This window comes from Simochromis diagramma, unplaced genomic scaffold (genome assembly GCF_900408965.1).
Source record: "Simochromis diagramma unplaced genomic scaffold, fSimDia1.1 OVJJ01000304.1, whole genome shotgun sequence".
Classification (NCBI taxonomy): domain Eukaryota; kingdom Metazoa; phylum Chordata; class Actinopteri; order Cichliformes; family Cichlidae; genus Simochromis; species Simochromis diagramma.
Genome location: NW_024387030.1, coordinates 7,408,104 through 7,429,583, shown reverse-complemented (window position 1 = coordinate 7,429,583; position 21,480 = coordinate 7,408,104). Strand labels below are relative to the sequence as shown.

Genomic DNA, 21,480 nt, shown 5'->3' with positions numbered 1-21,480 from the left:
TGCTGTGAAAGTTTTTATTTTAATAATTAACCTCAGAGACTATTAAGCTTAAGATAAGTATATGCAGTGCTCATGATACATGCTGGATTATACTTGGCAAGGTAAAAAGAAAGTATAGCATCTGTCAGTTATAAGGTTTTTACATAATCTGGTCCTTCAGGAGATCTTAAAATTCTTTGAATACAACCTCTGATGAACAACAACATGGCATATTACAGTGTTATTAAACAAAAATTAAACCAAAATGCAGAAGCAGTGTGTGAAAAACTAAGTGCACCCAGTGATTCAACAGCTTGCATAACCACCTTAAGTAGCAATGACTTAAAAAATTGTTATGTATGAATTTATGTGCTCAACTTTCCTTTTTTCCCCTTTTTCCTAAGAGAAATAAATAAATTCTGTACACTTAGCTTGAAATTTAGTTGGATTTTATAGAATATTTCATGCAAGAAAGTTGACAAGCACAAAATAATTGATCAAAGCTGTCATGATATTTAGGGCAAGATTTAGTAAGTTTCTAGAAAACCTCTGTTGTCTACAAAAAGGCCAATTGTTATTTTTGTGACTGAAAGCTCCCTCTGGGGTAATTAGCATTGAATGATCCAACAGTGCACTGATTTATGTACAAAGATGCAGTCACTTAAAAAAAATTACTGGTACAGGGCAGCAAAAATTAGTGGCTCAGGAGCACAACTTAGGTCTTAAAAATAAAAAAGTATAATCAAAGGCCAGGGATTATTCCCACACTCTAAACACATTAACAGTTGGATTTTGACAGACATCCTCACATTGATGGGCAGCAACAATTGCTTCTAAGATCATTGTAAGATCATTGCTGAGGTCTTTCCTCTTTGGCAACATGAATACCCCAAGACCAGCAATTTGCCAAAACTTTGTACAGAGCTGCTTACTATCTTAGTTCCTGTGGAAGCAGTAAGGATGTGCTTTAAATTTTCCACAAACACCATTTCAGCATTTTGGTTTAATTTTTATTATTTAAATAACAAAAAGACAAAGACAATGCTTTACGTTTTGGTAATTTGAATTCAAAACGGACCATATCCATCCAAACCAAGGCCTGGGGAGTAAAAACATAAAATAAAACCACCATTTCTGGCATTCTTCTAGCTGGTTGTTGTTCAGGATGAGCCCATGCACTGTCTTGTATGCTGGTCATCCTGTACCATATTTCACTGCCAAGAAAAGTTTTCACTTCTAGCTTTCAAACATCATCACTCACAAGTGCGAGTTCTTCTGAAAAGGATGCGAGTCTCAAAACAGAAAAAGGGTCCTGCTTGAAATGACAATTTGCTACAACTTAGCTATTTATATCTGAATAAAAGAGTTTTTAGCATTCCAAAGTCACTAAAAACAGAATAGCCAGACTGGTTTCAATTTTCTCTTTCCTTTCCAAGCCATTTTGAAGAAGCTGTTTTTTGTTTTGTTTTGTTTTGTTTAAATATGTGTAGGTGTCTGAAATTGTATATTCATATTCTACTTTAGAAAACTCAATTTTTGGCTTTAATTTTAAAGTTGAAGGAAAACTGAGACAGAGCTGCAGAAAAAAATAAGCTTCAGGATAGACTCTGCTCACTGTCCCCACCATCTGGTTGCAGAAGGTTCCAACTCCGATCTACATGTCAAGTCTACTATTAAATCACATCTCCAGATTTCCAAGAATGTGCAACAATACTGTCATATCACAGCAACACTAACTTCAGCAACATGTACATAAAAGTGCAAGTGCACATCTACTCATCTTTTTTCAAGAGAATCACGTAGATCAAATCCACAACAAGCTTCTAAATACACATTTAATTTTCCTTTAATTTTTTTTTTTTTTTTTTTTAAAGCCACCATGTTTTTATTGAAATGTTAGAAGACATTTAACGGACTTCAGCTTAGTGTCAAAAGTGTTCAAAACCAAGAAAACAAAACAATCCATTAAAAACACTGCAATAAGTATCAAGTATGACCACAAACACTGTCAAATAAATAAATGCGCCTCCTCTGATGTAAAATACACTATTTCCTCTTATAAATTAAGGCGGAATGCAGTTTATTTTCACTGCCCCTTAAACGCACTTGCACCTTTCATGCAAACCAAACTAGACTGCCAACATAACTACACAGTAACGTCAATAGAAAATTTTATATATTTTTTAAAAAAAACCCAAAATGACAGTCGATGACTATAACAAATGTCTATTACCTGCACTGAGCAAGTCATGAAATATTGCACAAAGTTTAGGATCCTGACACAATAATAACAACATGGAGATACTAAATCAAGATGCACAATAAGACCAAAGTTTCAAGCTCACAATGTGAGCACTCCTTTATGATGGGCCAGACAATTTTAACTATATTCTCAAGTGTCAGCTGAATTATTGCTGGGGAGGGAGAAAAACAGTTTTAAAACAGAATCTGAAAAATTTTGAACAAGTTTTGTAGCCAAGTATATTCTTAGAAATACATCTCCAAGTGTTATGCTTTTTAACTCCTGCTGAGCTTGAATCAGAACAACTGCAGCACCGATGCTAACGGCATTTTTAAAGAAACATACACAAAGCTGGACATAGTTCTTTTCTAACTGGGTGAGTCTTTTACTAATAGGTGAACAAAGCCATGTGGTAAAAAGTAATCTCCATTACAGATCAAAGCAGTGCGTTTGGTTTTAAAAGCCTAAATCTTTGACACTTCTAGTTAAAATATGGAAACTAGCTTGTGTACAATCACTAGTTTCATTAGATACCTACACTGACAAGTGGACAATTTAGTGTGAATACAAAACTAACAGCCAGATATTAAAAGCAGCTTCATACAGCCAGATGTCTATTGATGATACTGAAATCGGATTAACTACAGGCAGCAAAACTATCAGCAGTGCCAACAGACTGATTCAGTTTGCTGCTCTTCTGCAGTTAAACTTGTGTCATGTTTCAAAAATCATTGTGGAAAACATCTAACAGATGCTTACTTGCCTTAAAATATCTGTTTTGTTTAAGTGGCATCAAATCCTCTCAACCTACATTGGTCCATAAGTTGTTAACATCTCAAAAGTGTAAAAGCTTCCAGTGAAGAAACTTTTGCTTGATAAGCAAAGTGTTAGGAGCGCTCTAAATTTGCTACCGAGGGAAATAAAACAAAACTGAAAAACAATTCTAAAAGGGTAAATAAAAAAATCAAACAAACAAACCAAACAAACAAAACTTGCAGCAAAACAAAATAAAATTTAATGGTTTATGTTCAAAGGGAAACAAGCAAAACAAAAGAAAGGAAGAAAATTAAATCTAAACTGAAATCCATAACAAAGGCCATTCGAGATAAGCACTCGTTAAAACAAGTTTGTAACTTAATACGGTAACAAAACTGTATGAATCTACAAAGAAATATAATCAAAAGAAAATAAAAGATAAAATTAACTCAAAAGGAAAAGGAAAAAAACCAAAACAAAAACCAACAGATCAGCAAACAGCTAGTGGCGTCGCTCTCAGTAAGAATCAGTATTAGGTGTAAATAATTAGTACCTCATCAAAAGAACAAAAGAAAAAAAATTAATAACTAGAGCTCAGCTGTAAATCTCAGCTTAATCACAGAAGTTTTAAGTATCTGCAGATTATGGTGAACAAAAAAACCAAACATTGGCCAATGAGAATCCAGTATCAGTTGGGCTCCAAAATATTTATCTTGAACATCTGCTTAGAAAAACTCTTGCGAGGTTATCAGTATCTCTCCCTGCCTTTGGTCCATTTTAATTTGTGACTCACTGACTGGGGTTCATTTGCAACTCGCATCAAACAACTTATAATTAAAGACACTTTACATATGGATAACAAAACAAACATTTCCCTTCTAGGGCTCACTGTTTCTTTTAAGAACTCTTAAACCTGCCTGGAAGGTATGCAGAAGTAATAGATTACCATCAAAAAGACTGATATACAGAGCAACCTAAAGCTGGCTGGCTAAAAGTGCTATGCTCTTAGACTGACTTGTAGTAGTGAGTAGTTAAAAGGTCTACTGGATGTCCACTGTATGATAGTTTAAGGCATCTATTTCTACTTGTGATGAGGAACCAGGACAGAGCACTGCTCTTCCGCAGTAAAACTGTCTCATTAAAAGGGGGAGGGCAGTCTTTAACCCTATCTTTACACCAAATCATTCATTGAAAAGTTCACACTTGGGATCTTTTACAATGTTCTGATTTGTTTGTTTTTAGTGCACTGCTAAGAATCATTGGTTTGCCTCCTTTATGCAGTTCCTACAGCTTTACATGCAACACATATAGACAGGATTTTAGTTTTTGAGATAAGTTTCACAAAAAAAATGTTGGTGGTAATTTGGGATTTTAGCCTCTCCATCCACTCCAAATTAAAATTGAGTGTCCTTGAACCCCAAACAAACAACAATGGAGAAAAGAAAAGAAAACCCTAGACACTTTTGAGACAATTACAAAGGTGCAGAAGAGTGAACATGTCACTTAACTCTGAATATGATGAAACTGAAACTGGTGTGTCTAACATTGAAAACTTAAGCTTTCTGCAATAAAAGCCTGACATGGGTTACTTCCCGCTTTCTTCTACACCTGATTGTCCGGCTTATTCTACTTGTGGCCCTTGCTGGTCTTAAAGGACACTTGCAGTATCTTGTCTCCAAGCCGGTAGCCATTCAGGCTGGCGATGGCCATGGCGGCCTCCTCGTAGTTTGTCATGGTAACGAAGCCGAAGCCTTTGCACTTGTTGGTGTTGAAATCTCGGATCACCTTGACATTCGTCACGGCACCAAAGGGACCGAACATCTGCCACAGGATGCTCTCGTCTGCGTCCTGGCCTAGGTTGTAGATAAAGATGCACCAGCCAGAGGTGGAGTTTCCAGGGACACTGACGCCTCCCATGCTGCTCATGTGATCGACACCCATGGGAGAAAACCTGAAAGTGAGAGTATTTAGCATACTTGCTGTTACTAAGAATGATAATGTGACTGATTATTGTTTTTTTTTCTTAGATAATCAATGAAATATAAAAATGGTAACATTTCAAGCATCAGCACCATTCAGTTTATATGTATGTAGCTCTTCCCTCACCTAAACCGCTGTGCCTGGTGGTGTAAGGGTCCTCCAAAGCGTCGGGATTGGTTGTGGTAGAGCTGAGAGAGGAGCTGTGTGTTCTTCACCTGGTTTGGGTTGGCTGCAAATTTTACTGTGATTGGCTCCGAGGCTCCTGGTGGCTTTTGACCATTTAGGTTTTTGACAGCCTCCTCCGCTTCTGCACGCTTGTCAAAACGGATAAAAGCCACTCCACGGGATGAACCTAGGTTTGAGAGAGCAGCTGTAACCACCTACTCTGATACAAGCCGCATGAACTGCATTTAGCTACTTAACAGTAACTGATATCACTTTGTAAAAACAAACTGTTTATTTAATTTCAACAAAATTTTTGGAAAATAAAAAGCAAGGAAGCCATTCACCTTGCGTACCTGTACCTTGATCAACAAGTACCCGGGAATTTATGATATGCCCGTAACGTGAGAACATGTCCTCCACGTCCTTCTGGGTCATGTTCTTGGGAAGTCCGCTGATGTACAGGTTAGCATCCTTTATTGTGTCCGAGCTGGGCCGTGCATATGACACCTGGCGACAGGAAGCAACAAACGCCTGATTAAAACTCTGATATGCATGCAGAAATTGAAAAAGAATTGCCAAAGTAAAACAAAAACATCTAAACAGTAGTTTGATTGAACAGAGATTAATATAGCAGTGGTTTGGTCATATTTATACATCTTTTTATTCAGCTGAACACTGCTGTGTCTGTCCATCAGAAAGCAACATTTTGGATTAAAAAAAACTACAAAATAATCTGGTTGTTTTAGACATCAAGTTTTTGGTCTGAGTAAAATAAAAATAAAACAAAAATGGGTGAGGGGGGAGGATCAGAAGCAACAGAACATTACAGCGATAAAAAAAAAAAAGAAATCAAATTGATCATTTTGAAAATTAAATACATTTAATACACTTACTGTGACAGAATGTGTCAAATAAAATAAGTTGAATTAAAGTCAAACACCAGAGACTTATAAGATAGGGCAGTAAGTGAGCGTTAAAAGCAGTATTTCTTTCCTCGGGCTGACATGTACTAGCTAGATAGCGGACAGCACAAGAGCCACAGCAAAGTTAAATGACATAACATCTTTGCTTTGAGAATTGTAGAACACCTTATTGCACGTTACCTTGATAGTTTTGGACTGTAGCCTTAGTCCATTCAGTGTACTGATAGCTCTTTCTGCATCACTAGGGTTAAGATAGTTAACAAATCCGTACCCTAAACTGTGGCCTAGAGAAAAAAAAAGGAAAACAATAAAATAAAACAAAAAAACGTTTTATAGTTCAAAAAAATCTGCAAACAAATAAATATTAAAAATAAAAACAAATCTCAAACATTGCATGCTAGAATAAACAATTAAACAGGGCTGGGCTGGTTGGAATCAATAAAACAAGGCTATGATAATCAAAAATGTTCAGGAAACTACTTCCCAGCGTGGGCAGGAAATAAATTTGGGAGATCTCTCAAATAAAAGTTACAGAATCACTGAGGGCAGAAAACAGGCCATTAATAAACAGCGTCCAAATAAATAAAATTATTATAAGACAAATCTCCACCTCGACATGGTCTGGCAATGCCACAGCATGTATTTTTGGCCAAGTCTAACAGGAATCCTTTTCTATTTAATCCAAGATCTTGTTTGGATCTGATCTGACATGATTTATTGCTTCAAAACTTTGCATACCTGCAACTTTGTCTCTTATTAGCTTGGCAGACTCCACCTCCCCAATGCTGCTGAAGAGGCTCCGCAGCTCATCCTGCGTCATGTTCTGAGGGAGGTAGTTCACGATCAGGTTGGTCTTGGCATCCTTCCCCTCATCCCCTCCCATGTGGTCTTCATAACCGTTCGACATGTCATACACCTCCTGCAAGTCAGCCAGGTGGGCCGAAAACACAAAACAAGGTAAGCACGTTGGGTAGAACAGAACTGCTGCTGAAACCGATTTAATTACTTACAGAAGACGGTCATTTGAAAGTTTACCCCAGGCCGTTAACTGTAAGTACGTGACCTGTAGTAACCTTTAGATTTTGAACTATTTATTAAACAAAATGATGCAGTAAAAATGAGTAATAATAGTGGGCATACTGGACAGTTTTGATAGTTACTAGAATTAAAGAAAAAAAAAAAAAAAAAATGGTTTGCACCAAATTAACAAAAAGCTCCTGTACAAGATCCAGATGCCTCCTTTTCCAACTATACGGTTAATAAGAAAAGGAGGTCACACCAAGTAAAATCTGATTATTGTAGTCAACACGGTAATCTTAGTTATCCATCACTTATCCAGCTACCGGACTTAAAACATGTGTCTTTTTCAGAAGATTTATTTGAAGTTTAATTATCCATCATTCAAAGTCCATGACTCTTATAACGTGGCAATTTTTGACCATAAAGCCTGTCACCTAAAGAGAAATAGTGGTCCCTGTTTGCCTAAAGCAAACTTGTCTCAGGTGATCTGCATGGCAGCCACAGGCTGAGTGACAGCACACAGCAGACCAGGTTCCCACAAGAGAGTATGAAAAGAAATGTGATTTTTCTTGTTTGTTTCTGTAATCATTGGAAGCCGAAACTGTAATAGAAAGCAAATGCCAAATACCTACCAAAAAACTTTTCAACTTTCCTGTGTGTGATTCACTTTATATCCCAGTCTGTCAAGTACAGTAGAGACACCAATTGTTAGGTGCAAAAGAGACTTTGAATTCACACTTTAGTTCCCTTAACTTCATTAATCCTGGGACTTTCTGGTCAAAAAGGCCAAGACCATTCATACTTCTTGTAAGTGTTTAGAAAGGATAGTAAATACTGGAATACAATTAAGTCATAATCCCAAATACATTAGACAAAGATGTGAATGGATGTAAACTTTACCTATGTCAAAGCAGTGATTTACACTAAGCTAACATGAATATGCACATTTTAAAAACATAACAAAGCTGGTACCTAACGTTAATCCTCATGATTATGTCTAACACGAATTATCTGCAATGTGGTCTTATGACACATTTGATAGGACTAACATTATTTTAGATGACTAGAAAATGTCTTAAAATTATTTTTTTAAAATACCAATTCAATTGTTGTTTTCACAGCCCGCACTACAGAATACACTAGTTGAAGACTGAAATGGGATTGGGCCAAGAGTCAATATTTCAGCTACATAATATTGTATGTGTGTCTGGCTGATAACTTTTGATTATTTGCTTGAATTGCAGTGTGCCTTTTGGATTTTTATTATCTTTTACAAACTTGTTACGCTGTTCTTGTACCTACTATATAACAGCCAACTTGCTTTAAGTTGTAATTGATGCCATTAATATGTTGTACACTGACCATACTGCCAAACAATATGGTCAGACACTACAGTACTCACTGAAATGAAAGCTGGCATTCGTACTCACTTTCATATACTTAATGTGTCCTCGACGAACTGCCATGAAGACACTTCACTGCTCCTGAAGCTACGCGGAGAAAAAACAAATATCAAACAACGTCAGGGCAACTCAACAAGCAAACCTACAATCTGATCAAGATGACATTAAGATGCAGCACATCTTATAATACAGAACCTTGTATTGGGCATTAAAGCTCTACAAATTCTTTGAAAATCATGCTACCAGATTGTCTATAATGCTTTAAAGGAGGCAGCTCTCCCAGCTTAAATGCTCTCCTGTTTACTTTGTTTCTCACATGGGGCGCCTATGAATGAAGTCACAAACTGGACTGGTATGCACATTGTGTAAAGAGACCATAAAAAGTGCAATTAATTTTACATTAAATGCATCTCTCTCTCATATCTATCTATCTAGATAGATATAGTTTAGCAGTAAAGCTAAACATTGGGTCTCACAAAATGGGCATACATGGAAGTCACCAGCCAATCCCACTCTTATCTCCTGTGAAACACATCTTTTATAGGAAACGGATAGATAACTTTTGGATCAAATTTTATTTTCCTAACATAACCTCCAAATAAAACCAAACTGTTGTGAGAACAGAAATGGCTTGTTGACTCTGCAAAGACAGGGGTAAGGGAATACAACAAAAAAACCAAAAAAAAAAAAAAAACAAACTATTCACCACATAACAACTTAAACAAAGAGTCCAGATAAGCAGAACTGCCGTGCAAGATAAATCGTTTTAGAGCAGTTGCTGAATATTAACAGTTAACGTGGAGAAAGCATGGAAAGTTTCAATTAAAGACGCTCTTACATCTTTTCAATGAACACAAGTAATCCTGATGAAAAACTGGGCTAGCGCACTAGTATTTTTTTTTCCATATTATCCAGTCGGATATGGAGCAATGGAGTGGAGCTGATGTAGCAGCAGCGTTAGATCAGAATTTGAATGTGCAATATTTGAATGAACAGCTTCCAAGAACAAGGGGACTGCGAGCTACTGTGCTCACTATTTAACGCGGCTAAAATAAAATAAAAAGCACTATTGAGAAATCTTAGATTATTTTCTACAGTGACTCCGCTTTAATACTGCACTTTTGTTTTAAACACACGGGTGAACAACACATCGACTCGCGAGCTCAAAATCTAAATCGGAAACGTGCACGGGCCCGGCTAGCAAAATTTAATAGCATTAGCAAACTAGTGAGCTGCATACTCCACGCTTTTCTGTGCTTACAATGATTACGATGACAAATGTGTACATCGGGATTAGCAAACAGAAGGTAAATTTCTTATTCTAACTTAAATGTTATAAGGGTCCGTAATAGGTCGCAATGTGAAAAGTAAAGTGACACCGACGCCGGATAGCTAACACAAAGCACCGCTGCCCCATTTTTGAGAGCGTCACATGAATGCTTTTCTGTCCCTGTGCCGAAACCCCAGCGGCCTGCTAACAGGCCACAGAGGCTAACGCTAGCCAACGCTAGCCAACAGCTATACAGGCCGCGAAAGCGGCATGGCAGTCATTTGCCTTTGACAAACCTTTGCACGTCGAAATATCGAAGCAAAGGCTCAATGACTCCGTGGAAGCATTTGTTACCATGAAAGCTCTTACCAGCTTTTAAGTGGTGCTTTTTGCTGTTTCTGCTCCCTTCGCCTATTTCTTTTCTTCTTGGCAACGTCCACTTCCCTCCAAGTCGGCCTCACGTAACGAAGGAACCCAGAACGAAGCTAAGTGACGGAAACAGCCACGCCCCCTCACGGATCTGAAAGACGAGCTGTTAAATCGGCACGCCTCTGCAGGAGACGACGGTGGGATCCGCATCCAGTATGGCTAGTTCGATCAAAGCTAAAAATATTTCCTCTGTAGATATGATTAATTTGAATAAACTCCGGACCCCATGAAAGGCATGCTGCAACACATAAAAACACAAATACTCTAGAGATGAAGCGATTACCGAGGAGTATGAGAAAAAAGGAATATTATATTACTATTTTGAAAATAAACTAAAATAATTTAGATTTTTTTCCTATACTATTTGAGATTTAATCTCAAAATAATATTTCACGATTTATCTCGAAATTTCGACTTAATTCTAAATTCTGCAATAATAATAACAACAACAACATCAACAATGATAATAAACATCAATCCTTCCAATTTTGTAATTATATTTATCTATGTTTTTTATTATTTATTATATTTTTATTAATAATATTATGATTAAAACATCTTTGTAAGGAGGTAACGTGTATTTTTATTTTCCTTTTTTAACCCTTTAAAATAAATACTTGACATTAGGGAGTCTTATTGGCTTATAAACCTTATAACCTTCCCACAAAAACTGACCCCAAGCCGTAATGAAAATTTGCTACAGGCAGATATTTTCTTGGGCCCTAAAACACAGCATCTCATATTCTCATATTCTCTCTCTCTCTCTCTCTCTCTCTCTCTCTCTCTCTCTCTCCTCTCTCTCTCTCACACACACACACACACACACACACACACACACACACACTATTACAGTATGAGTACAAAAACACAAGCTACTCATCCATCAGAACTTCATGTTTTGTGCTAATTTCCAGCGCTGCTCACATCCAAAGTCCTAGCACTACACTCACACTGCCCTCTCCTCCCCTTCTTTTTTTGAGCATTTTGAGCATTTTTCTTTGCTTGCTTAACATAATTTAAAATGACTCTCACCTGGCTTACTATACTTGAAAACCAAATTGTTTATTTTGACAGGTTCGGACATTTCAGACAAATGACTGGGAGTATAGGATTAAGAAGTACAAGTAACTAAATTCCCAGCATGCAAATCCAACATAAAAACTTTTCTATAAATCTCTAAAAATTTCTAAGAAATCTATACAGTATTAAAAAAAAATACATGACATTACATTCCTGTGTCAGGTGACCTCAATAGATCACATGATAGGACCTCACAGTGGTTCAGCCAAAACATCTGGTGGTAATGAGCCACACCTTTTTTCACACCTTGGCTCACATGATGAGGCACTTGATAAATAAAGGATAACCACGGTAGAGTTTAAATACCTGGGACTTTCTAGCATGTGGTTTTAGAACTGAAGAAGGCTCTTGGATGAGAGGCGAAGCATCGTCACAAAACTTGCTTTCTTTCCAAGCTTCTTTGATCAGAGGGCATTATTGTTAAAGGCACATCTATATAAAACAGAAAATAAAATAACAATAATTTGGCTTTCCAACAATGGCATCATTAGGTTTATTTTTCATCTACATCAAATGGACAAACCCCAGGTTTTGGCAAAGGGTGAATATTTCTCTGGGTCTTAAGGAGAACGAAAAATAGTTTGTTGGTTGACTTGTTGAAAAATATTATTATATCTTAAAAGTCCATGTCACAATTTAGTGACCATAGGGATAGGGATCACATGTGAATATCAGTGCAGAGAAGCTTAAATTGCTAAATGCAATGTAAAGTATACAATTAGTTTCCACTTCATTTATATTTCTTTTATAAAGTAATTCTGTATGCACCACTTTCAGTCTAATAACAAAACATTATTACACAGGCAGTGATGGAATTCTCCACATACAGTAATGCACTGACAATCAAGATACAAACTTACCACAATTCAACCACACACACTCAACACAAATATTGCTTGAGAGAGCTATAGCAGAAATGTGCCAGCCCTCTGTAGGCCAAAAAAAGTCTGTGACAGTAACTCATATTCATCAAACCTAATTTAGGATATATCTCTAAGCCCTTTGCCCCATCTTTGCCTACATTTTGTCAGGCCAGAAGTCCACACAGGCCAGTTCTGCAGTATGTTTACATAATTACATAAGTTCTTTAGGGATTATTAAAGTATTCTGATTCTAATGTTTATTGCAAAAAACTGTCAGTCTTTTGGTGACAGACAATCCAGTGATAACAATAGACATCTGTACATGTATTACACAAAACGACTTTCTCCAGTTTTACATGTTTCATAGTGTACCGGCAAATGACTCAATAGTTTTGAGATTTGAACTATATCTATTCAAAGTGTAGTGATCTTCCATCCATTAGAGCATCTTTAGTTTTTCTCCAGTACTTGGTACCTCGTAGATCTATTTGTTCTCATGAGCTGTTTCACCATCACAAACAACCCAATCTGCAGGAGAAGAAAGAAAAAGAGCAGGATTTTGGTTATTGGCAAATAATCACCTTCTGCAGCCTGTGTTAAACATGTGTAAGAATTTATGATTAAAAGCTCAATCTAACACCACTAAATGAAGTAAAACCATTTATAAATTGCATGATGCAGATGCAGAAGATGTTTAGGTGGATTTATCATTGTAACAGATGAGCTTTTATGTCGTTAACCACCTTAGTTAACATGTGTGATGTAGAGAAAATGGAGTGTGAAAAGTTTAAATATTCATTAAAATGTGACACATTTTAAAGATTTTAATAAAAAACTATCAAATTATTGTTCATGTTTTTAACGACTGCTTTAAACAACATTTTTATTTTGCCAATGGAATAAATAACACTATATGTCAAATGGACTTCCACACAGGCAGTGATAATGGTGCGCAGTGAAATGTTGTTTCCAATGTCATAAGCTTAGGACCTGAAAGTTGTTGAGCTTTACTCGGCATCCAGCTGGCAGCACATCTTTGTAAACAGTCCTAAATGTTAAAAGGTTGCTACTAATTGAGTTGGATTTTAGATTTTTTTGTTTGACAAAATAGGTCAATTCAATATGTCAGTCCAGGCTTTGGAAATTTTGTTGTGCATTTGTCTATTTTCTGACATCATACTGGTTATTAATCTCTTTTTCTCTTCCACAGCATGTGGAAGAAAGATGGCCACCCTTCCCTGAGCCTGGCCTGCTGGAGGTTTCTTCCTGTTAAAAGGGAGTTTTTCCTTCCCACTGTCGCCAAAGTACTTGCTCATAGGGGGTCATATGATTGTTCGGTTTTTCTCTGTATGTATTATTATAGTGTCTCCCTTATAATATAAACCACCTTGAGGTGACTGTTGTTGTGATTTGGTGCTGTATAAATAAAATTGAATTTACATATTAGATATTGTGCTAAATATTTGGCCAAACTAAAATTAAAGATAAGATTAAAGCTTGCTCTCATGATAACAGTCTCCCAGTGTTTCATTTTTCTTTCAGGTGTGCATTTTATACGCAATGTATACACAATATGCAGTTCAGAAATGTTTAAAGTCTTTCAAACCTCCACCACATAAACCAATAGGGAACTCCACATGTCCATTTTCAGCGCAAACTGTATGACCTTCGACAGCTCCTCTTGGCAGCCCTGAAAGATTGAATCAATGAACAAGAAAATCAGAGAAACAGATGGGTCTAATCAAACCTTCATGAAGAAGCTTGATGAATTTATCAGGATGCACATGTCTACCTGTGTGTAAATTTGCCATGGCTGGTAAACAGTGCCATTACAAGTGGGGAAAGTAACGTTGCAGCAACTGTAAGGAAACCTGAGCCCTCCACTTTTATTAAACCAGGTGGTTTCCAGCCAGTCCATGTAGTTCTTCACACCGCAACATTTGAGCTAACGGAGACCAAAAAAATTACCACAAGTTAGTAAAAGACAGTGGAAACTGTCATAATGTATATATATTATATTTGATTGACATGAGTATGAACAGGATTTGTTTTTTATTAGAATTTCTTAATATATCATGTATTATATCTGACCATAATACATTTGTCCATGTATTATGGACAAATTACTTTAAGCCTGATTTTTCTGGATGAGGTAAAGCAGATCAGGGCTGAAAATTATAGCACTTTATAGGCATCTTATGGGACGCTTTCAGTCAATACCTAAATATCCTCTTGAGTGAAAATTTCCATTAAGGAAAGATTATATATTTTGATTTTTAAAACATCATCTATTTAGAAGTATGCATAGTAGATCAGATATAGCTGTTGTTTTAGTATTACTGCTGCACAAGCTACACAAGTTTTACAACAACAACAACAAAAAAAGCTTTTGTTGGGATTCATAGTCATGTCCATGTGACATATTAAAGTACAAACCTCCTCTTGCATAGCATCCACAGACCGAGAATTTGAGTCCTCGCTGCTGCCGGTGTAGTTCTCAAACACTCCACTGAAGGGAGCCATCTCTGTATCCAGCTAAAGAAAAAGTTGGAAGAGACAAGGAGCAAAAACACATGTGCCTCTTTATCCCAAGAATAATCTTCTCTTATCATGAAAGCACAATTGTCCAATGCTTATTAATTTTTAAGTAATCTTACATACCGTCACCGAATGGAAATAAGCCAGTGCTGAAGCCGTACTTTTCACACAAAAGACCACAACTAGGAGGTAAACAAACTGGAGAAGAAAACACTTTTTTATGTAAACTCCAAACACTACATACACATAGAGATAATCACAGTTACAAACAGACTGACAGCCTCACCAGTCCCTGTAGACAGATGGAATCCTTGAGGCTCACCCAGGAGCCGAGGCATCCGGTGACCAATAGCAATGCAGCACTAGTGACTATGACCAAAACTGTCAGGGTCATGTAGGACTCGGAAAAAAAGCGGCTATTCTCTCCATACTTTATCAGCAGGTAAACTCCATTCAGCCACACCAGTATCCCCACTGCCTGATAAATTAGAATAAGAAATTATAAAAGTTATATTTACACATGCTATATACAGCTTCATGGGTTATCACCACAGATAACCACACATCTTTTCTTTATGACAATAACTTAGTAAGAGGTCTCCTGTTTTGCCAAGCCATCTTTGCTAAGCTCAATATCTGCCAACTCTTCTGGTTTCATCGTACACACAACAACGTGTCCAAAGAGAATAACTCTTTCTTTTACAAGATACTTCGTTCAAACCTATTTTCACCTGGAAGCTTTCTAACCTAGCAGCTACAGAAGTGTTACTACACCAGTTGGGCTACATGCCTCACATCATAGTTCTGGGAATTCAGCTGGCAACCTTCCACCCACTGATGTACTGCTGTTGGCTTACCCTAGCTGTTATAACTGTGCATTAATTTAATTCAACACTGTTTCAAGAAAATCACAGAGGTATGATCAAATTTAAAAAATAACTCACAGCAGTTATACATGTTCCTTATTCTTTTGTCCAGGAAATTCAGGGGAAATTCAAATATGAATGGCTTAAAATGAATTATTTGAAGAACGAGGAGAGCATTGGTTCTTTCTACTGTTCTCAGGTGTGTAGCTTGTTTTTTATGTTACTAACTTTGTTAAAAAACTCATACAGTTACCACAGAACTAATCATAGGTTTGCACTGTGTAACAATAAAATAAAATAAAGGGAAGTAAACATGGACTGTTAAAATGTACAAATACGTTTTTTAACAGCCATGATTATAAAAAGAAATATAATAATAAATCTTCCACTCTCCCTTACTCTGATTTTTCTGTAGTTCCTGTTTCTCACATGACCTTCTCTGTCGCGTGACATGTGACTCGGCACTAAGGTTTACATGTAAAATCGCAAACAACATCTTTTATATCAGTAGCTTTTTTTTTTTTAAATACTGTATTTACTATTTTAAACAGAAGAAAGAATCAACACTTGGCAAAAGTAAAAACCCTATTAATCACTCTAATAAAGTTAATTTTGGTAATATGATTGGAAGGAGAATACAAGATAATACAGTAAAAACTGTAGCAAAGCTGAAAAAGTCTCACCTACCAACATTAGTTGAGAAGTCAACTGAAGTGCTGTTTTTAAACAGTTTGTTCTCGGATCACTCATTTTCAGAGTAGCCTATATAAGCCGAGAGAAGAGAGCGCGCAATAATCGACGCCAGGTGCGGATGCGTTAAAGCAAAGATGACATAATGATAAATGAATCGCGAAGCCTCTGTGGGTCTATGAAAAGTAAAGACAATCTATCTGATAAAACGACGTGCGCCTGGAAGCACCTTAGTTAGAACGTAGACTAGTTAAACTTCCCTTCCGCACTGACCAAAGATCAACTTCCCGTAAGAACGCGGAAACCTCTTTATTGTAAAAACGTAATAAAAGCTCCACTAAGCCTCTAGCAAATATTTTGTGGTTGTTTAACTTATGGTGGAATCACCAGTTCAGTCACATACTCCAAGTAAGAAATCCTGCACAAGACCTCACACGCTGTGCATTTGCTTTTGTAACGCTTGGTGTATTTCACCTCCGTATATCTGCACTCACCTGTGTCGCAAATGGAAAACGTTACTTTTTCGAGCAGACCCCTACCTTCCCTTTGCAATCCTAGTTTACGTCAACACTGCCCTCTTGTGAATTTAAGCGAAATTACGACAAAGTGAGAGTTATTTTTTGATTGTGCCACAGTGCACGATCAGTGATTGGTGAGTAGGTCTAACTCAAACAACTAGTAAAAATTGTAAAAGTAGTTTTTACAGCTACAAATGCAGGCATATTCTGCAAACATTTCCTCGATTTTAAAAAGTAAAAGCAATATTGTGTTTTCTGTCAACACCACCCTGGATTGGAAAAGAAAATAGATGCACTTGTATCTGCATACAATTTCATTTTATGCACTTACATTTTTGCCTCAAATTTGTAAAATTAAATTTTGACTGAACATTGTGATGAATGATAATGCACTATGTCTTTATTTAACGCCAAAAATATGCTTATATCTGCAAGACTAACATAGTGCCTGCAAATTTATGAATTCATATGAGCGCTAATCTGGGTTTTTGGTGATGAAATTATTTTCTGTGTTTAAAGTATTTCTGATCTATTAAACAGTTGTAAGTCAGAGTGTGAATGAGGATGGTGATGAAAGTCATGGTGGAACTGCTGGAACATGTTGGACATACTTTTAGCATGATCAGCAATCTTACAGGTCATGTTACATTGTAAATGTAACATGACCTTTAATATTATCATTACTATTATCATTATTATATTTAAACAGCCACCTTTGTCAGGAAATGTGAACAGAACATAACTTGGTGTAAGAATTTTTAAAATCCCTATTTCAAAATTCAGACAAAATTCATGTAATACAATCAATCAACCTAAATCTGTAATTTGTACTTAGTGAGGTTAGAGTCAGCAAAACACTCTCCAGTATCTACAGCCTGTATATCACTGATGATTAAAGATGAACTTTTCTTAAACTGGTAAAACTGGCAATCATTCAAAACAAAACCCATACAGTCAAACCAATATCGTGTTTGCACGAGAGAAAATTTGTGTGTGAAATGCAAAGTGAAATAATTATTCAGCTTTGTTACATTAGTGACCCGATGAACCTGTTAAAAACCAAAATCACAGAAAACTCGTATAACATCAGACTGTTCACACCCTACATAAGATCAGTGATACTTGAGTTTTTGTTGCATCCTGATAAGAAATAATTTTTAATTGAAAGCACTAACATTATGCTTTTGAAACGGATCAAATATTATTAGATCATCCAAATTATTACACGGATTTTTACTGTATTTCCTAACATAGAAAATTTATTTGTTATTGGTATTTTTTTTTAATTTTTAGAAATCTCACAGAAAAGATTTATCGGATTCACTAAGTCTAATTTTGATGGTTATAATTGTGTTGCTTATAAATCTTTCACAGACATTAAAAAGAAATGCCTGAGGCCTCTGTTTGAGGCTGTGGAGTTTTCTTTTCCTTTTTCTTTTCCCCTTTTTCTTATTTTATTGGGAATCCTAAACCAGTCAGTGAAAAAAAATAAGGTGACATTTAGATTGCCATATCTTGTATCTGGTGATATTTGATAGCAGGGAAAAGTAGAATGTTTTCATTTTCAGTTTTAATAACTGAAATGTGTACTCGAGTAAGAACTGTTTTGTTTTGTGGTGATTAAATGGGAACATAAATGAATTATGTGGTGTCTTTAGATTCTTTAAAATATCTTTAAATAAATTAAACCTTAGAAATACAGTAAATAATGATTATTATTGCTTGCTTAAGTCTTTAAGTGCTCATCAGCTGTGTGTTCAGTGGTCTGTGTCAGAGTTTCTTCCTCTTCAGCAGCTGCAGTCAGTTCCTGCTGTAAGAGCTCAGTGTTTCTGCAGTCTGACTGAGGAAGGTTTTTGTACGACTACAAATCACTGTGTGAACACCCGAGCACTGTTTATTTCATGGAAACTCTGACAGTAGTAAACTGCTGCATCTTCAGCCTGAACTCCACTGATGGTCATTGCTGCGTCCACTCCATCTCCTCGGCCAGAGAATCGAGAAGAAAATTCACTTGTGGGTGTTGTACCCAAGTAAATGACCAACTTTGGAGCTGCTCCAGATTTCTGCTGATACCAAGCTACTTTACTATCTCCATCTGTCCAAGTATAAACTTTTGGATTGGTCCTACAGGTCAGAGTGACAGTGGATCCAGGAGTAAATGTCACTACTGGAGGTTGAGTCACAGTCACCTGACCGCTGCATCCTGCAGACAGAAACAAATCATTCATTTATCAGCAGAAATCAATGAGAGAAAAAGCAGCACATCATGTTTGAAATGTTGCTGAGTGAATGAACCTGTAAAACAGCAGCAGGTCAGCGTCCAGATGAGGATGGTGATGAGAGTCATGGTGGTTGTGCTTTCTGCTGTGTTGACTGACAGATGTGAGTCCTGCAGTGTTGAAGTCACAGGACTATAAACCTTCTCAGTTCTCTGGAGGATCAGCTGATGATGCAAAGCCTCCTCTCTATGGAAATGATTTCTCTGCTCTCAACACACTGAAGGAAACTTTGTGGCACAAAATCAAAAGAAAAATTGTTTGAACTAATACCATTAATGATTTTATGGAATAGACGAAAATAATTGGAAACATATTTAAGTATTTTTAACACCTGTGGGAGTCTGGTTTGTATGCTTACCTTTTGATTTTGGTATCAACAAATACAATATACCTGTAAAACTGTCTTAAGTATAGCCTCATAATTCATGATTTTTTAAAGTTTTTAGGTTTGCTGTTTTAAACAGTTTTTTGTTTGTTTGTGTGTGTTTTAAAAGTATGTTTAGGTTTATGTGAAAATTAAGTTTTGTCTTTCAATTCTTTATACTAAAGATACAATTATGATAATTATGATTTAAATGCATTAAATAATTTTAAGTCACTTAAGTTAAATCATCTTCTGCATTTAATAAGGTGTACTGTGATGTTTTATATTAAAAGGTTCATTTTCAGTGGTTAGAGGTTTGTTCAGAGTGCAGCAGGTTTTTGTACGGCCACTTAATCAGTTTGTATCACTGTGGTACACATTTGGCGGAGGAACCAAACTCATCGTTGGCTGTAAGTACCAGAAATTTGTAATTTTTTGAAAAATGTAGTATTTATTAAACATATTTTTAACCTACAAAACAGAACTTTGAACAAATTCAGTGATTATTATTAAGTTGATGTCACAATTTTGAAATTAACTTTTCTTAAATTAATATTCATTTAGTCTTTTACATAACACAAAACAACAAATTGTAATGTTCTTTTAGTTATTTTTGCTTCTTTCAGTATTGTCAGGTTAAGATATTAAAAGCAGTGATAGTGACGTTTTACTTCACTTTGATTTGAAATGTATTTTTACCACTGAATTTTAAAATAAAAACAAATATTGAATTATGTTTTTTGGAGTTCTGTTAGAATCAAAAATACTTTTCTCAGTATATTTAGATCAAGTTTTTGTTCATGGTTGATCAATTTCAAATGAAGTTTAAAGGAAGTGAAAGAAACAGATGTGAAGTTTTAACTGTATTCTCATGAGTTCTTTAGCTTTGTCAGTTTCAAATAAGAAAATTATCACAGGGTCAAGTTATTAACTGTAACACATTATGAAATAATAAAGGTTTGATCAGTAATCACTAACAATATATTTATTCTTATGTTTGTACATTTGTATCTCTTTTTTCGGTTATCTTCAACCTTTTCTCCTCCAGCGGGTGTGGTGAGACCCACCCTCACAGTCCTCCCTCCCTCCAAAGACGAAGACAAACAGAGTAGTGCCACTGTGGTGTGTCTGGCCACCGGGGGTTTCCCCTCAAACTGGAATTTGGGCTGGAAGGTGGGGAGCACCAGCACATCCTCAGGGGTTTCAACCAGCCTGGAAGTCTTGGGGACAGATGGCCGCTACAGCTGGAGCAGCACCCTGAGCCTCTCTGCAGACCAGTGGAAGAAAGCGGGCTCAGTGAGCTGTGAGGCCAGTCTGAGTGGACAGAGCCCCGTCACTCAAACCCTGGACCCTGACCACTGCTCAGAGTAGAGCTTCAGCAACACTTCCTGTCTGCATATGATGTGTTTTATAGTTTGATGAAGCTACATGTTTCTGCTGTTGCGATATTTCTGCAAACATTTGACTTTCTAATGATGTGCATGCTAAGTATATCAGTTAAAATTGTCCATGTTGTTTTTTAAAACCATTGTGTAAAGAAAAGTAAAAATCACAAAATAAAATCACAGCTTAAGAAAAACCACTTTTGTTTTGTTCTTGGGGAGAAGCTTTTAAAAGCTTATTTGTGTGCAAAGTCAGCGATCGTCATTGACCTTTGAAACAAAAAATAAAGATACCAACCAAAATCCAGCTTTATACGGTGAGGAGTTGGAAAATAGCCATCATGGTGAATGGAACATTGTCTTATTGCAAAATGTAGCTGAGTCTCTGCTGCCCCACTACAGCTGAACTTCCCACCTCCCAAATAAAACTTTAACACCTGATTCCAACCCTGTGGTAGGAAACTGATAAAACATTTTCATGCATGAAGCACAATCATTGTTTAGTTCAAATCAAAGTAGATTAATTTTATTTAAGTTAAAAACTGTGTACAGGGTCTGAGTTCAGTATTGGGTTCTGATTACTAGACATATTTTCTGTGCAAGTTTTTTGACTAAGGCTTGAATTTTGAGCCTCTAAGCCCATCCAGTCTGTTTTTTTCAAGGAATTAATACTGCAAAAATCTGACTCAAAGTATCATCAAAGAACAACACATGTTCTCTTGCCTCCCTGTGT

At 36.4% G+C, this 21,480-nt stretch overlaps 2 protein-coding genes and 1 gene segment (V, D, J or C); 1 reads left to right on the top strand and 2 right to left on the bottom strand.

Annotated features, from left to right (window-relative positions):
- Positions 1-10,261, bottom strand: elavl1a (ELAV like RNA binding protein 1a). Of its 6 annotated transcripts, XM_040041571.1 has the most exons (8): positions 10,108-10,261; positions 8,496-8,555; positions 7,698-7,745; positions 6,784-6,964; positions 6,226-6,329; positions 5,467-5,629; positions 5,084-5,309; positions 1-4,928 (listed from the first exon to the last, which is right to left on the bottom strand). In XM_040041571.1, exons 4-8 carry the CDS (start codon positions 6,950-6,952, stop codon positions 4,604-4,606), a joined length of 987 nt encoding a protein of 328 aa, XP_039897505.1. In that variant the 5' UTR covers positions 6,953-6,964; positions 7,698-7,745; positions 8,496-8,555; positions 10,108-10,261; the 3' UTR covers positions 1-4,603. The 6 variants fall into 6 exon arrangements, with proteins under 6 accessions (XP_039897505.1, XP_039897502.1, XP_039897504.1 ...); XM_040041568.1 differs by lacking the exon at positions 7,698-7,745; XM_040041570.1 differs by lacking the exon at positions 7,698-7,745 and having other exon boundaries at positions 5,476-5,629.
- Positions 10,262-11,213: 952 nt separating this feature from the next.
- Positions 11,214-16,831, bottom strand: tspan37 (tetraspanin 37). The gene is made up of 7 exons (XM_040041580.1): positions 16,202-16,831; positions 14,935-15,126; positions 14,772-14,846; positions 14,547-14,645; positions 13,903-14,055; positions 13,717-13,800; positions 11,214-12,638 (listed from the first exon to the last, which is right to left on the bottom strand). The coding sequence occupies exons 1-7, from the start codon at positions 16,262-16,264 to the stop codon at positions 12,561-12,563; spliced, it is 744 nt and encodes a 247-aa protein (XP_039897514.1). The 5' UTR covers positions 16,265-16,831; the 3' UTR covers positions 11,214-12,560.
- A 2,215-nt stretch (positions 16,832-19,046) lies between these two features.
- LOC120739763 lies at positions 19,047-21,238 on the top strand. The segment is given in 3 exon segments: positions 19,047-19,104; positions 19,650-19,775; positions 20,414-21,238. Coding segments are annotated over 3 exon segments (507 nt in total).
- Positions 21,239-21,480: the final 242 nt, after the last annotated feature.